The sequence below is a fragment of the Populus nigra genome, chromosome 7 (genome assembly GCF_951802175.1).
Source record: "Populus nigra chromosome 7, ddPopNigr1.1, whole genome shotgun sequence".
NCBI classification, from domain to species: Eukaryota; Viridiplantae; Streptophyta; class Magnoliopsida; order Malpighiales; family Salicaceae; genus Populus; species Populus nigra.
Genome location: NC_084858.1, coordinates 10,871,902 through 10,888,564, shown reverse-complemented (window position 1 = coordinate 10,888,564; position 16,663 = coordinate 10,871,902). Strand labels below are relative to the sequence as shown.

The 16,663-nt window shown below is 34.3% G+C and overlaps 1 protein-coding gene, 1 long non-coding RNA gene and 1 pseudogene across 2 annotated transcripts; 2 read left to right on the top strand and 1 right to left on the bottom strand.

The window, feature by feature from the left end:
• Nucleotides 1-6,154: 6,154 nt before the first annotated feature.
• LOC133700047 (probable galactinol--sucrose galactosyltransferase 6) lies at nt 6,155-9,238 on the top strand (annotated as a pseudogene).
• A 968-nt stretch (nt 9,239-10,206) lies between these two features.
• Nucleotides 10,207-11,960, bottom strand: LOC133700202 (uncharacterized). The gene is made up of 5 exons (XR_009843357.1): nt 11,869-11,960; nt 11,571-11,769; nt 11,401-11,449; nt 11,115-11,190; nt 10,207-10,560 (listed from the first exon to the last, which is right to left on the bottom strand). It is a non-coding gene; the product is annotated as an uncharacterized LOC133700202 (long non-coding RNA).
• A 741-nt stretch (nt 11,961-12,701) lies between these two features.
• On the top strand, nt 12,702-16,446 carry LOC133700046 (uncharacterized). The gene is made up of 8 exons (XM_062123614.1): nt 12,702-12,745; nt 13,046-13,170; nt 13,317-13,371; nt 13,995-14,261; nt 14,442-15,362; nt 15,485-15,790; nt 15,842-15,881; nt 15,964-16,446. Exons 1-8 carry the CDS (start codon nt 12,702-12,704, stop codon nt 16,444-16,446), a joined length of 2,241 nt encoding a protein of 746 aa, XP_061979598.1.
• The last annotated feature ends 217 nt before the right edge of the window (nt 16,447-16,663 follow it).

Here is a 16,663-nt window from a genome sequence, read left to right as displayed (position 1 = left end):
CTTTTTTAGAGAGTAAAAAAAGTAGCAATAGCGGCATTCGGACCTAAAGGTAAAGGGCGGACCTTACTTCAGTAAATTAGTTTTTAGGGGATAGGCAGGGCAAGACTTGCTCTTAAAAAAAAAATTAGGCCTGACTTCGCGCCCCTCAGTCCAAGACGAACGTTAATGCCATGACGAGGGTGCGACGGGTTGCCAAAGGTCTATGACCGATATGGGTGAGTTTATGCCACTTTGAATCAATTTAATGGGATCTTTGCTTCTGTCATTATCTCATTAGATGGACCCTTTTCCATTAATATGAAATAGGTGTTGGCGAGAATATCTGAGCATATCTTTTAAAGATAAGGATGCTTCGGTTAATTTTTACATTAAAAATAAAAATAAAATTTATCAATGTTTTATTATAGATTGTGCATGGTATAACAATGATAAGTTATATAGTGACAAAAAAAACACATGCTGAGATCTAAAATTGTATTTTCAACACTATATAATTATTCTCATGCCCTTGAAAAAAAAACATAGTTAATGTTTAAAGGATATTTTTTAGATTTTCACTTTTTTATATAGTGTAATTACTATATAACTCTAGGGGTTAATTTTTTTGCCTAAAGTCAAGGGATATTTTAGGTTTTTAACCTCAGTTTCTTGAAATCATCCCGATATCAAAGATGTTATGATCTTTCTATAATTAAACTAGTGAGAGATTGATTTTGAGCTTGGAAGCAAATCCAAAACCCTAATTATACCTAAAAGGAAAACATTTTGTTTAAGTATTTGAAATTTGTAAGGAGATAGGAAATCATGATAGCTTCTCTCTTTTTTCTTCTTCTTATGAGTGTGTGTATGGACTTTAGCCTTTAGGATCCATGGTTGCTGTTAAATACTATTTTTTTGGGATATTTTCTCTTTTTTATTATTATTTTCATTGTGATTCTTTTCAATCCAATTAGGGTTGGATCTAATTTATTATAACTTAGTATTTCTAATTTATTTAAATAAATTAATTAATTCTTATAATGTAAGATAATCTTTTTTATTGGTGTTGATTATGTTTAATTAAGTAATATTTTTTAAAAAAAAAAACTAATTTGCTTTTCAAGAAATCTCTTCAAAAAAAAAAAAAAACAAAGAGAGAGTTGACCTGGTCAATAACTTGTATTTGTTAATGTCACTTAAAACTTTGACCTATGCTTTCTCGTTATATCTTCGTGGAGAAACTTATGAGTTCATCTAGCAGAAAGAACTCAATCTTGATATGTTACAACATAACATAATAACATATTTGTGAATATTTTGACTTAAAATCATGATTTATAATTTTGCTAAAAATAAGTCAATTTTTTTTTAAAAAAAATTAATTTAATGTACAAAAATTATTATAAGATAATTGTTTTTTTAAAAAATTATTTTTACTAAGTATGAAGAATGAAAAGAACCTCTGTTATTACGATATTTTAATACAATGACACTATAATTACACTTTTTTTAGAAAACAAAGTTATTGTTAATATCTCTGCCACTATAATTACGCTACTATATTGTATTATCTATTAATACTCATCATTTGTTTTCATATTGGAGTTGCTTTAGGATAATTTAAAAGTGAGCTAATAAAAAACATTTCATTATCAGTATACTAAATAAATGCAAGAAACAATACAATCTGGTATTACTAATTATTGTTTTGATGAGTATATTAGTATTCTAATTAATATTTTTTAAAAAATTACCTAAGAAAAAAATTAATAAATTAAGAAATCCTTAATTAATGCATAATGTTTTTTTTAAAACAACTCAACTAAAAATATATATTAGAGAATTACATATTATATAAGGGACATAATAGATACAATTAAAAACATATGGACATATCTCCAATGATCACGAGTTTAAGTCCCCTCAAAACCACTAGAGACTTACGTGGTCGTTAACTTCAAGCCCTAAGGGATTAGTTGAGGTGCGTGCAAGCTGGTCTGGACATCCACGTTAATAAAAAAACTATTTTTGAAAATCATAACAGTATTTTAATAAATGTAATTATTATTACTATTACTTTGTGCATTGGAATGTTTGTTAAGACTTAAATTATATAATTTCATGTCTCACGATATGAATTTCAATCCTCTCATATTCTTAAAATATAATCGGTCATATTTCAAGTGTGATATTTTTTTAATTCATTGATGAATTAATTGAGATAAATAAAATATTTAAAAGTTAAATTATTATTATTATTATTATTATTATTATTATTATAAACTAGATCATGATCATTCAATTTAAACTTAATGATTCCAATTAAATAAATAAAAAAACTAATTGGGGGTAGTGAAGTCACTATGCACTTAGACTTAATGCATTGTGTACAAGAATAGTGTAATTACTTTATCAACCTTAAAATAATTTCATTAGGACCAATCAATCATTATTATATTGATCGAGATTAAAGAATTACTTTTTACTCTTTTTTATACAATGTAATGACTAGAATATCCTTGAAATCAAAATAAATCTAACTTAGATTTAGGGGAAAATTCATCTTTTTGCTTAAAAATGCAAGATGAATTTAATTAGTTACCATTGGAATTAGAGTTTTTTTAACTGGATCTAAGGGCTTATTCATCTTTTCATTATGGTTTTTTTGTGATTATCAAGTCAAGTTAGGTGCAATTTTGTATTTTCAAAAGACTAAATAATATTTTAAAAGAAAAGTTGTTGGTGATGCACGCACCGACATGTGATGCCACTTGGCACACTTTAAGTGATGTGTGCTGATGAACCATCTTATTCGATAGTTTCACCCATATTTAACTAGTGTTTTTCCTATGTTTTATATATAAAATGTCTTGATATTATTTGTTTTATGTTTTGAAGGTAATTTTGGATGAAAGATGCAAAAATGAGTAAATTAAAGGTAATTGGCAGATTTGACCTTCAGTCGATGTTTTGTGCAGAGCATGAGCTCTAGAGGTTGAAATGAAGTGATTCAAGTGGCATTAAAAAGCTAACATCCAAGGCAAGAAAATAAAATAATAAAGAGCATGGAAATCGTAGCCTTCAAAGTCAAATCTCGCAATCTATCAATACCTTTGGCCATTCCAACTTGAGTAGTTGTAGCTACAGAAGTCCAATTTATGCAAACTTAATTGTTTTGGATTCCTAACTCAAATAGCTATCCACGCTCCAAATTTCAGGAAAAAATGATGTCATATGAAGGAGATATAAATTTTCAAAGATGAAAACTGAATTCTGCTAACATTAGCTCATCTAAGTCAAAGCTTGAAGATTTCATGCAAGGTAATTTCTTCTATTTTAGGAAAATAGTTAGTGAAGTACTTAAATGTAAACTGTCTACTTAAGGGAGGACTATTTTGTAAAATAGAGATTAGGGTTTCCTAGGATATAAAAAGAAAGAGAGAAGGGAGAAGAGGGGATGGCCAGAAGAGAAAAATGCCCCCTTCCTCTAACAAATCCGAATTCATGTTTTCTTCCTTCTTTTCGATTAATTGTTTAATAGACATATAAGGCTAAACTCTTTTTCTTGGTTGCAAGGACATAGAAACCTTCAGATTTCAAGAACTGTGAGATCTATTTTACCTTTTCTTTTCAGTGTATATGATAAATGAATATGTTTGTTTCTCCTATGCTTATTTTCTATGATTGTTTATTTTAATTGCTAGAGCGGGCTCTAAGTTATTATTGTGAAAAATCTATTGCTAAGTTTGCTATCAAAACCGGAGTTGTCGTATAAAAACTTGTGAAGCAACTGAGATTAATAATTGTGGCGGATCCAAATTAGTAATCTTAGGGAGAACATTCGATTTTATTTAGTTTTCGCTTGATAGTTTTTTTGTTTTCTTTTGCTTTAGCCTAGATAACTTCCAAACCCCCCCCCCCCCAAATTGCATATCATATTGCATAAAACTCTGACTTGAACCTTCCTCATGGGATCGACCCCTTACTTGCTCTATACTATCTTGTGTGTTGTGTTTTAAACTAGTGTAATTAATTTGTGCAACTGCAACATCGCAACAAATTTTGGTGTTGTTGTTGGGGAAGTAATTTTAGTTGATTCTTGTGCTATTATTTTTATTTATTATGATTTTTATTTATTTTTTAGAGAAAAAAAAAGAGAAACAAAATTTTTGCTTGCTGAGGTATTGTTCATTTACGGTAGCGGTACTCTTCAAAACAATTTTTTTAATGGAATTAGGACTTAGCCTTTTGTTTCCTAAAGGGAAACGACATTTTGAACAAGACTAGTGGTTTTTAACCACTAGCCCCACCCTATCGAGGCCAAATTCTGCTGTTTTCTAGGCTTTTTAGGTAGTTTTAGTTTTCTAGCGTAGGATTTTCGTTCAAATTACATTGTTTTCAATCTCTTGTGTGGCCGCTTTCTTTTGGGTTTTCTTTACGATTTATGCTTATAACCCATTCTACTAACCAAAGACAAGTGCAGGTAAATCTTGAAATTAAAAACACTTTACGCAGGTTACAAAAAGAAGCTCGTGTCAACACCATAGTTGTTGCACAATAGGAAACACTCAAAGAGCTTGCTGCTCCTAAGTGGAAAATCAACCATTGTGCATAAACATCGACAATAATGTCAACTTCGAGCTTAAATCTGGTTTTATACATTTGCTACCAATATTCAATGGTTTTGTAGGAGAAGATCCTCATACTCATCTCAAGGAGTTCTATATGGTTTGCGTTGGCATGAAACCAAATGGAGTTGACGAAGAACAGGTTAAATTGAAAGCTTTTCCTTTATCTTTAAAAGGGGCAGCAAAGGCATGGTTTTTCTCTATTCTCCCAAGTTCCATTAGAACTTGGAATGGCATGAAGAAGATCTTTCTTGAAAAATATTCCAGCATCTCGAGTTGCCAACATAAGGAAAGAAATATATGGGATTCGGCAATTTCATGGAGAGACACTCTCCGAATATTGGGAAATATTTGAGCAACTCTGCATTCAATATCCTCATCATCAAATACCCAATCAGCTGCTCACTCAATATTTCTATGAAGGATTGATGCTTACTGACTATAGTATCATTGATGCTGCAAGTGGAGGGGCATAGGTAGATAAGACACTTGAGGCTGCATGCCAATTGATCTCAAATATGGTAGCCAACTCGAAACAATTTCGCACCCGTGGAGACTTCTCAAACAAATGAGTAAATGAGGCAAATATTTCTAACCTTGAAAATAAAGTCAATGATCTTACTTTTCTTATGCGTTCTTTGGCTTGTGGAAATGTACAGCGGGTGAAAGTTTGTAGCATATGTTCCTTATAAGGACATACCTTAGATATGTGCCCAACAATGCAATAAGATTATATTGAACATGCTCATGCAGTTGATGGAGCATTCAACGGACAGCCCCAATGTAAATATGATCCCTTTTCCAACATGTACAAGCCTAAATGGAGAGATCATCCCAACTTACACTATGAGAACCCGCCTCAACAAGGCAGTCAAGGTCAACAGTTTTATCTTCATGGATTTCAATCCCAACAGAATTATCAAACAAGACAACCCCTTCCATTCATAAACTCCAATGTTATGAGGTCGTCATCCAATGATGATCTTCGTGTGATGATGAAAACTTTGGCTTCTAACACAGTGACCTTGTAACAAAATATCATGTATTTTCAACAGGAAACAAGGTCAAGTATTCATAAATTAAAGAAGCAAATAAGGCAAATAGCTTCAAGTGTAAGGAAATTGAAAGCATAAATAATGGAAAATTGCCCTCCCAAGCATTGAATCCAAAGGAGAATGTTAGTGTGATCATGCTACGAAGTGGGAAAGAACTTGAAAGGCAAAGGTCGAAACAAATTGAGATGGAGGAAGAACAAGAGATAGAAACTGAATTGAGTACAAAGAAGAAACATCCTCCTCCTCCACAAATTAAAACAACGACCAACACTCCAAAGGTAAGCCCTCATTGAATTCCAATTTTAAAACAATTCCACCCTTTCCTACGAGTTCTTCTAGGTCTAAGGAAGAGGACAAAGAAAAAGAGATTTTAGGTTTTGAAGAAAGTGGAACTCAACATTCCTTTTATTGATGATATCAAGCAAATTCCCAAGCATGCCAGATTCTTGAAGGAGTTGTGTACTACCAAGAGAGCCTTCAAGCTAAAAGGCCATGAAATGGTAAGTATGGGTAAAGTTGTATTTGTTGTTGTTCAAAAGAATATGCCTTTGAAGCAAAAAGACTCAGGTGCGTTTACTATCCCATGTGTTATTGGTAATGCTAGTTTTAAAAGGGCCTTATGCGATTTAGGTGCATTCATTAGTGTTATGCCTAAACATGTTTGTGATTCTCTTAGTCTTGAACCTTTGAATAAAACTAGTATTGTAATACTAGTCCTTCATCATCAATCAAAATTTCAAAGTTAAATTAAGATATCATCAAATATTTTTGTGCTATGTCATTTGCCAAATGTTTGTGGTAACTTTTTTTATGAGCAGTGATGCACCTGGGAAGCGCAACTTTAAGCTACTAAAAAATGTGGTACTTCCCGATGGGTCTATTCTTCGAGCTTGTTTGCTTGGAAGGCCCACCTTTGACTACTTGTTCTTTGACCCTGCTCGTGATGGAGTGCAATAAATCTTTTTTTTCTTGATAGTTTTGTCATCTAAGCTAGCTAGCATGATGAAAATATTTTCATATGAATTTTAGCTAATTTCTTATCCTAGAAATGTTGCATTATGGAGAATTTTCTTAAACGGATTTTCTTTGATTGCAGCTTATTGAAAATATTGAGCATGAACAAGTTCACAGGGTCCTAGGTGTTTACAATTGCCAAGGTGCAGCTTGGTGCAACACTAAAAGAAAGAACGCTTACCACCAAACCACAACTAAGGCCCTAACAAGCACTATTAGGGGTCGTGATGTTCACCTCATTGCTGAAGCTGCCACGGACCTCAACTAGTGTCGCATGTCACCTGCGCGGTGTCTGTTTGGCGATTTTTGATTCGTTTGCTTGTTGGTTCTTGGGAGTCGCCACCTATTATTTACTTGAGGGTTACTAGGAAACCCGGATATACTGGTCTTTATCAGAGATTCACGGGTAAGGGACTAGTTATGGTTAGAGAAGATATTAGCACCCCTAACACACCCTACTTGGGGTAAGCTGATTCGCGATTTGATATAATTTAAAAGGTTTTGAAAGTTGTCTTGCCAATGATTTCTTAAAAAGAGAAAAAAAGTTCTCCTCAGTAAGGAGATCCTTATCTTATTGGATAAAAAAACATAATTGCTCTAGTATCAATAAAAACAAAACAAACTTTTCTATTTAATATCAAAAATGCATCTTACGTATAAGATTATAATCTAGATACCAAAAGAAAAAATATTTTTTGATATTTTTTGAAATATGAACCAAATTCAATGCAAATTAAAACATTTAATTTTTTTCTTTTTTTTCTTTTAGTTTTAACATAAACAACACATACATAAAAAAATAATAACAAAACACCCACTCTAACACTTTCTTTTCATTATGTTTAAGCACACACCCATTACATGATTACAAATCAATCACAAATTCAAAATAAACCAAACAACACATTAAACAATTTTAAATTTACGAAATGAACCCTAAAAAATTCAGGAACAGTAGCGGCGTGTTACTCCATGCGCCACCACCACTGGTGGCGCGTGGGTTCACACGCCGCCACCAATTAAGGCAACAGAATCGTGGATCGAGAACGTCTTCCTCTTCTTTTTCTTCCTACGCCGTCTGTGAAGGTCACCGCCACTTGCAACAAGGAGAAAAACACACAAACATTTGATTTTAGGTTTTTATTTCTTTGTTTTTCAGATTTGTCTCTCTCCTTTCAGATCCGTTTCACCTCAGATCCTTCTTTGGTTTCCGTCTTCTTCCCCTTCGTTTCGGGTGGTAGGCGGCTCCCAGGCTGAACGGTCGAGAGGGGGTGTTGCAGTTGGGTTGGCTTTGGGTTGTTGTTTTGGTCGTTTGCTGTTGAGAAGACCGAAGAAGAAGATGATGCCAAGAAGGGAGCTTCTGTGTTGTTGGGTCTGTGGGCACTAGAGGAACGACTGGAGGAGGGGAGCTTGTCCGATGTGGGAGATGGAGGTGCAGCGGCGGCCGACTTCTATGGGTGAAGAAGAAGAGCAAGCCGGGGGAGAGAAGAGGATAGAGGGAATGCTGGTTGTTGTGGAGGAAAATGGGGTTGTTGTGCTGTATGTTGAAAATGAGAGGAAATGGGGGGAAGGAAATGGAGAGTGGCTTGTGGGGCTGCTTTCCTTTGGCTGGTTTTGGGAGAGAAACCAAAGGAAGAGGGCAAAGGCCTGCACTGTGAAGGTTTAGGTATAGGGTTTTTTTTTTTCAAAATTGCCCCCTCCCTTTTTTATGTGTTGAAAACTCCTATTTATAAGCAAAAATGTTGCTAGGTCACCAAACTTAGTCCCTCAATTTTATTTTATTTTTGTAAATTTAGTTTTTCTTATTTTTTTAGATTTTTCTTATCAACATTGACTCGAAATGAGAAAAATCATTGATTTTTTAAAAATAACGCCTTAAAAGTTAAACGCGCTCTAAAGACCTTTGAAAAATTAAATTCTTTGGAGACAATGCTGAAAATGCTAAAAATGATGCAAATATATTAAAAAACGTATTTTTTGGATTTTCATTGTTTTTTGCTATTTTTGAATTTTTCTGAAAAATTTATCAAAACATGGGTCAAAAATTGAGTAGCAACAACTGGGATGACAATTGTGTTTTCTATTGTCACCGGACGGGATAACTAATCACCCTCCCTTACAATGCAGCCATACTAGTGTCACTCAAAGTCCTTGAGCATGACATATTCACTGTAACACTCATCAAGGTTTTAGCAACTGGGTTCAGCTTTGCACCCCTGGGGCTAACCAACATGTTCAATGCAGGTGGAGCCATTAAGGGGCTAAAGTTTGAAGTGAAAGGTGGTGTTGAATTATCAGAGCTTGATGATAGATACAGGGGTGAAAGTAGTGGTGTGACTGAAGAGGGTGGGGAACTATAGCGATGAATTAGTTATGAAAGTTTGCATAGAGGTTAAAGGGTGTGGCGAGTTTGGTGCTTATTCATCTGCTAAGCCAAGGAAGTGTATTGTGGACTCAAATGTGGTTGATTTTGTGTATAATTTGAACTCTGGGTTGGTTGGTTTTAACTTGGATAGCTTGCCTAAGAAGGGCAAATTTCATTTTGTTGAGATTGAGTCATAGGAAAATTATGTTAGAAAAGAGTTAATGGCTACTTGGAAGGTTTGGGTATTGGGATATTTATTATACTTACATGTTTCCCCTCTAATTTTTTTGCTTTTGTAGTTTACTAGTTCATGTAATCATGTGAGGAATTGAGGGGGAATGGTCAATTAAGAATTCTGCTATCTAACAGTTTAATTAATACTCTGCTCTGAACTAAGCTCAAACAACTTAAAAGACTTGCAAAAATCCATCTCCATGCCGTTTGATATAATCTGAATCATTGAAAATGGTGATAATCAACCCACAACTAATGTTCTCTTTTTATTAATCAATATAAAAGAGAACAGCTGAAAACCATAAAAGAAAAGGGAATACACTTCAATTGCTTCCTTCAGTAAAGCATGATTCATGAGGTATTGATAATGAAACGTATTGAATAATCCTGAGATGATTGTGACACTAACATGAATCCAGCGCACCAAAATAAACGACAGAAACCCAATCTGAACTTTATCTGCACTTAAAATCAATAATTATTCAATCATCAAAAGTAGACATGTATGGCATGAACAGGAAAAAAAAAATCTTCTTGGTACTGGAAGGGTGGGACAAGTGGCCTAACGGTACTGGAAAAGCTAGGTTTATAGACTTCATGGGGATGCAGACCAATGGCAAAGAAGAACATTAAAAATGACTCTAGTTGTTTCAAGATGCCATTCTCAACATATACTGACAAACGTTTTATACAGAGATCCTTTTTGTGTTTTGATAATAAATACAGTGGCTTGAGAAACCTATCCAGAAAACCAATCAGTTTTCTCTTTCATAAACTGAAAAAGTCCTGGGGATAGTCTTGAAGGGAGGTTCAAATTGCAGCAGTCTAATCACAAAATTCCGCAGATTGGAATGATCACCTTGCTAGATAATTATGTCCTAAACCATGGGATTCCTATTTGTCCTGGTTTTTGTAGTAGCATAATTCCTCACCATTTTGTTGCTACATTATTAGGGTTGTTTTACAGAAAGTTACAGCTCCAATTCATGATTACATTCATCATCCTCTTGTTTTTGTTGTAGCTGTTCTTCTTCAATTAGTTGCAGTTCCAGTTGATGACTAAATTCATCACCAAAATCATCATCGTGTTGTTCATTTTTTTTGTGCTGTGGTTGATGTTGTTGCTCATCTTTCAGAGCATGACGTTGATTCAGTCCTGTTTGCTGATAAAACACTTGCCTTTGGACGTTCCAGTTCTCTGTGATCCTCTCAACTTCATCTCCAATAAATTCCCTATCATCTGATATATGCTGTATGTTTTGGACATCTACTGCCTTGCTTGCTTCTGAAAAAAAAAAGTGGTAAATTAAATACGTCATTAGATACTGAAAGAATTTTGAAAGGGAAATATAAAATGGAGACCCCATGATATCTGGACCAAGCATATTTAACATGGTTTAGATGGTATTAATTGATATGTGCTTCAAAGTTTATACAGCACCATAAATGATGTGGATAGGAATCAGAGAGAAATTTTTGGGTTGAGTAACAAATCGACAATAAGAATAAACACAAACTCTTATGGAAATAACTAATCAATCAAATATATTTAGAAAAACTCTACCACCCCTGCCATTTATCCTAGTAAAAATTGGAGAGCATAACAAAAAATTCAACAATTAGATAAATTCAAAAAATCACGGCCAAGTAAATGTAGCTTCTTAGTGTTAGTGAATTGATAAACTAGTTTCGCATCTGGTAATGGCTAGAATCACTAGCTCTGCTAGGCAGTACAGATACAGGTATATTAAGGAAGAAAACACATGTTACTTTCACGATTTGATGCTTATTCAGTCTATAACTTTTAAATAAGGACATGAGATGGATAAAAGAACATACCTCTGATGACATGTTTCTTCGCCTCTGCATATTCTGTTAACATTTTCTTGAGCATCTCTAAATCAAATTACATACCCTGCAGAAAAAGATGCAATTCAATCCACAAGCTTATTCAGAAGAAGGAAAAAAAAAAGGAGGAAAACCATGGCACCAACTGTGAGCATTGTACACAATCATTATACCTACAGGTATCTATTTTCAAAATAGGAAAAGAAGGCGGGGCCTATTTGCAACTATTGATCTAGTGGAACCTGAGTAAAACCTTTACATGAGTTATGCAACATACCACCATGTCCATATGGAGGAATTGCTCAATCCGAATATCATCAAACAACCTGTTATAAAGAAAGCGGTGGAGCAATAAGAGGATCCATAGAATGTTTTGAAACCTGAAACCTGACTAATCATGCTATTATATTAGATTGGAATAAATTATATCATTCTTAGAAAACATACTTCTTATATGCAACTTGCACACGGGCATCTTGCAATTCTGTGAGTTGGTTCCCTGCCTCACTGACAGAACCTTCATGTAAATCCACAAACCCAAAGAGAAACATGTTCTTTTCTAGCATCCTTTTGACCAAAGCAGGTACTACTTTTATTCCATGTTCTTTTGCATTTATAACAAGGGTCTTGAGTTTCTTCAACTCTCCTGACAGATAACATGAAGAAATAAGATGGTGAAAAGGAGAAGGAAAAACAAAACTTCAGTTAATCATAACTTCATTATTACTATCATCACTAAATTCACCTCAACATGATCAAGCATGATCAAGAGCAATAAAATGCTTCCAAATGAGAGAGTTCACACAAAGAAAAACCCTTACGCATGTTCACTTCAAACCTAAAAGCCCAACAAATGAAAGAAATTAATCACAACGACACTGACAATACAATGCAAAACCCAAGTTGAATACAAGAGTGGCCCCATAAAGAAGGGACTTGTCCAGTACCAGAAAAAATCCTTGATTTACTTTCAAGGAGACAATCATCTAAATTCACTATGAGCATGGTGAGAGAGCAATAAAATGCTTCCAAATGAGAGAGTTTACACAAAGAAAAACCCTTACATGCTCACTTTAAACCTAAAAGTCCAACCAATGAAAGAAATTAATCACAACGACACTGACAATACAATGCAAAACCCAAGTTGAAGACAAGAGTGGCCCCATAAAGAAGGGACTAGTCCAGTACCAGAAAAAATCCTTGATTTACTTTCAAGGAGACAATCATTTAAATTCACTATGAGCATGGTGAGAGAGCAATAAAATGCTTCCAAATGAGAGAGTTTACACAAAGAAAAACCCTTACATGCTCACTTTAAACCTAAAAGTCCAACCAATGAAAGAAATTAATCACAACGACACTGACAATACAATGCAAAACCCAAGTTGAAGACAAGAGTGGCCCCATAAAGAAGGGACTAGTCCAGTACCAGAAAAAATCCTTGATTTACTTTCAAGGAGACAATCATCTAAATTCACTATGAGCAAGGTTGTCAAAATCGCGATTCAACTCGTAAAATCGTACGATTTTACGAGTTGATATACGCTTTACGTGCTAAATCGCTTGCAAAACTCGAAAATGGGTAAAATCGGGTCAAAATCGGGTAAAATCGTTAAAATCGGGTAAAATCGCGTAAAATCGCGATTTTACCACCGATTTAACGATTTTGCCCGCAGGAAAAAAAAGCCATGTGTCTGCCAGGTGTCGACCGCCTATTGGATTTAACAAAGCAAATGCAAAATTGCAAATGCAATTGCAATGTTTCTCTTCAGTCTTCTTCGCATTTCAGTTCATCATTCATATTCAGAACCAAAAAAAATCCCTAAATTGAAATCCCTAAATTCCAGTTCCAGCCGTCCCTAAACTGAGGATTCCTCAGTCACTCAGTGTCTTAGTCTCTACTCTCTATCTCTTTCTCTCAGCCGTCCACGATTCCAGTTCATCATTAACAACAGCCCTCGCCCCTCATCGACGACGTCCTTTTCACCAGCCACCGTAAGAACCAGAGTCCACCCAACAACAACGGCGTCTCTCCAGTCTCCACCAGGTAAGTTACTCTGTTCATCTTGTTTCTCTGGTTCTCTCTTCTCTGTTGGTAACTACCAGCGGCTGGGGGTGCTTTTTTCCCCTGCCCGTTTCTTACTCTAATGCAGTAAGCCAGTAATGCTAATATTTGTTTAATTGGATTTGCAGGCTCCAAGTTTGACTGCAATATTGATCTCCTCGGTGCTCACTGCTCAGAACAGAGGTAAGAGTTTCTTACCATGTCTTTTTCTTACCTTGTTTGTAATCTGTCGTGGCTGTTGTTTAGGACCATTAGGTGCTTTAATCTTTATAGTTTAATGATGTTAAAGATTGAGATTTTGATTCAAAGTTTCTGTGACTGTCTATTATTGAGATATTGAAAATCAATTGGATTAAACCGTGCGGTGTGTGTGTGTGTGTGTGTGTGACTCTGTGAGTCTGTGACTCTGTTTTTTCACATAAATCAATTGTCTCTGTTTCTTGATCTGAACAAGTTGGAGTCAGGTTAGTAATCCATGTGCAATTTCGTTAGTCCTTGTTAGTTGTTAGTAATCTGTCGTGACTGTTAGTTGCTAGTGAATTGGGCTGTGAAGCCTGTGATTATGTTGAAAATGCATGTTGCTTCTGTGTGCCTATGCACCGGCACCCAGCATGCATTTGCTATCATGTATTGGGTGTTTGATGTTTATGTTGAAAATGCATGTTTGATGTTTCTGTTGCTTCTGGCTTTTATTTCTATTTTTTTTTTTGGAAGCTGTAATGGTTACCTTATATGCATAAAATGTTTGGATTGATTACAGGGTTGATTTGAATTGATTCTTGAATTGTTGAACTTATGGCATCTAGGAAAAATTCTTCTGGTAATAGACTTGATGTGGGATGGCAATATGGTATAGATATTGATAAGAATTCTAGAAAAGTTCAGTGCAAGTATTGTCAAAAAATTATCAGTGGAGGTATTTTTCGTTTTAAACAGCATTTGGCTTGCACCCGTAAGGATGTTGAACCATGTCAACAAGTACCAGAAAATGTTAAGCAGATGATTTTAGGTGTTTTGGTGAAAAATCTAGAAGCAACTGAAAAGAAAAGAAAGGCCCGTCAATATAGTGTAAATGATGATGATGATGATGAAATAAAAGAAATTAGCTCCAGGGACAAAGGAAAGAGAGTAGCTAGTGGGAGTGGAAGTACACAAACAACTCTAAATCAATTGCTAAAAAAAGATATTAGAGAAGAAGCATGTCGACAAATTGCAAGGTTTTTTTACACTAGTGCAATTCCATTTAATTGTGTAAAAAACCCTGAGTTTCTTAAGGCACTTGATTTGGTTGCAAAGCATGGGCCAGGTTTCAAGCCTCCATCATACCATGATATTAGAGAGAAGTATTTGAAGCAAGAAGTGGACCAAACTATGAATTTGCTTGAGGATTACAAGCTAGAATGGAAAAAAACTGGTTGTTCAATAATGTCTGATGGATGGACAGATAAAAAAAGACGTTGTATTTGTAATTTTTTGGTTAATAGTCCTAAAGGGACAGTTTTTTTATCATCGGTTGATACTTCTAATATGTCCAAAACTGCTGATAAGGTATTTGAGATGTTAGATGCCATTGTGGAGAGGATTGGGGAGGAAAATGTTGTCCAAGTAGTCACCGATAATGCTGCAAATTATAAGGCAGCGGGACAATTATTGATGGAAAAAAGAAAGAGTTTGTTTTGGACACCATGTGCTGCCCATTGTATTGACTTGATATTAGAGGATTTTGAGAAGAAGTTAGAGATTCATCAAGTAACTATTGCTAAGGGGAGGAGAATCACCTCATATATTTATTCAAGAACTATTCTTATTTCCATGCTAAGACACTTTACGAAAGGAAGGGATTTGATTAGGCCTGCTGCCACACGGTTTGCTACTGCATATTTGACTTTGGGATGTTTGAATGATCATAAAATGCAGTTGATGACTATGTTTACTTCCAATCAGTGGAGTTCATGTAGGTTTGCAAGAATAGAAGAAGGGAAACGAATTCAAAATTGTGTTTTGGACAGCAGGTTTTGGCATGATGTTACTATATGTATTAAGGCAGCGTATCCTCTAATTAAAGTTCTTCGAGTAGTTGATTCTGATGAGAAACCAGCTATGGGTTTTATATATAAAGCAATGGATGAAGCAAAAGAGAAGATACAAGTGAATTTTGGTTCCGTGAAAAAAAGGTATATATCTTGCTAATTTCTATTTTAAATGTTGTCATCTATTAATATGAATGTCTTTAGAGATACTTTCAATTGAGATATTCCTTTAGTGTAATGATATTTTTATTGTTTTTTTTATATAGTTATATACCTATATGGAATATTGTTGATGCAAGATGGGAACTTCAACTCCACAGACCCTTACATGCAGCAGCTTATTATTTGAATCCTCATTATCATTATAATCCCAATTTTAAGGTTAATGCCAACATTAAAATTGGATTATATCAATGCTTAGAAAGGATGGTGCCTAATGCAAGTGAAAGGTGCAAAATTGACTTGCAACTTGAATCATTCAAGGATGCAAAAGGGTTGTTTGGCATTGAGGCTGCCAAGACAGCAAGAGATAAAAAAACTCCAGCTCAATGGTGGGATTCTTATGGAGATGAATGTCCAGAATTACAAAGGTTTGCAATCCGAGTTCTAAGCTTGACTTGTACTTCATCTGGATGTGAGCGTAATTGGAGTGCATTTGAAATGGTGAGTTTTTTTTATTTTATTATTTTAAATGTTGAAATATTTGATAAAAATCTTATAAATTTGAATTGAATTATTTATTTAGGTTCATACAAAACGAAGAAATCGTTTGCACCAGAGAAAAATGAATGACTTGGTATTTGTAATGTGCAATCTGAAATTGAATAATAATCAAGTCAAAAAGCAAGCAGATGATTTTGGTGTAGAAGATGATCTTTCATCTGATGATGATTGGATAACCGAGGGAGAAAAACATTCAAACATTGATTTGCTTGGTGCTATTGACAATGCAACACGAAGAAAAAATGGTAATGAAGATGAAAGTGATGAAGAAGAAATTCCTAATGATGCTGAAATAGAGATTCATGGTACCGAAGATGATTTGGAGATTCAAATTGATGATATTGGTGTTGGTACTAGTAGTAGCACTAATGCTCATAATATTGGTGTTGGTACTAGTAGTGACACTAATAATCCTCTTGATGAGTGTCTGAGGAATAATGAGGAAGATGAAGGCAATGAAGCTGGTTTTAGTTTACATGACATACCAGCAGATTATTTGTTTTAAGTTTGTTAATTATTAGCTAATGAATAGTTATTTAAATTATGTATGGATTTTTATTTGAACCATGTATTTTAAGATGCTTGAATTATGTATGGATTTTTATTTGAAGCATGTATTAACCATGTATTTTAAAGTGCTTGAACTATGTATGGATTTTTATTTGAAGCATATATTTTAAGGTGCTATGAATTTTTATTTGAAACATAATTTTTTTTTAATG

What these genes read in the sequence shown, in the direction of transcription:
- LOC133700046 (XM_062123614.1), top strand. Translation starts at nt 12,702, where the DNA reads ATGGGTAAAATCGGGTCAAAATCGGGTAAAATCGTTAAAATCGG. An exon ending in GGTAAAATCGTTAAAATCGG is followed by an intron (nt 12,746 to 13,045) that starts GTAAAATCGCGT and finishes TCTTTCTCTCAG; the next exon opens with CCGTCCACGATTCCAGTTCA. An exon ending in ATTGGAGTGCATTTGAAATG is followed by an intron (nt 15,882 to 15,963) that starts GTGAGTTTTTTT and finishes TTATTTATTTAG; the next exon opens with GTTCATACAAAACGAAGAAA.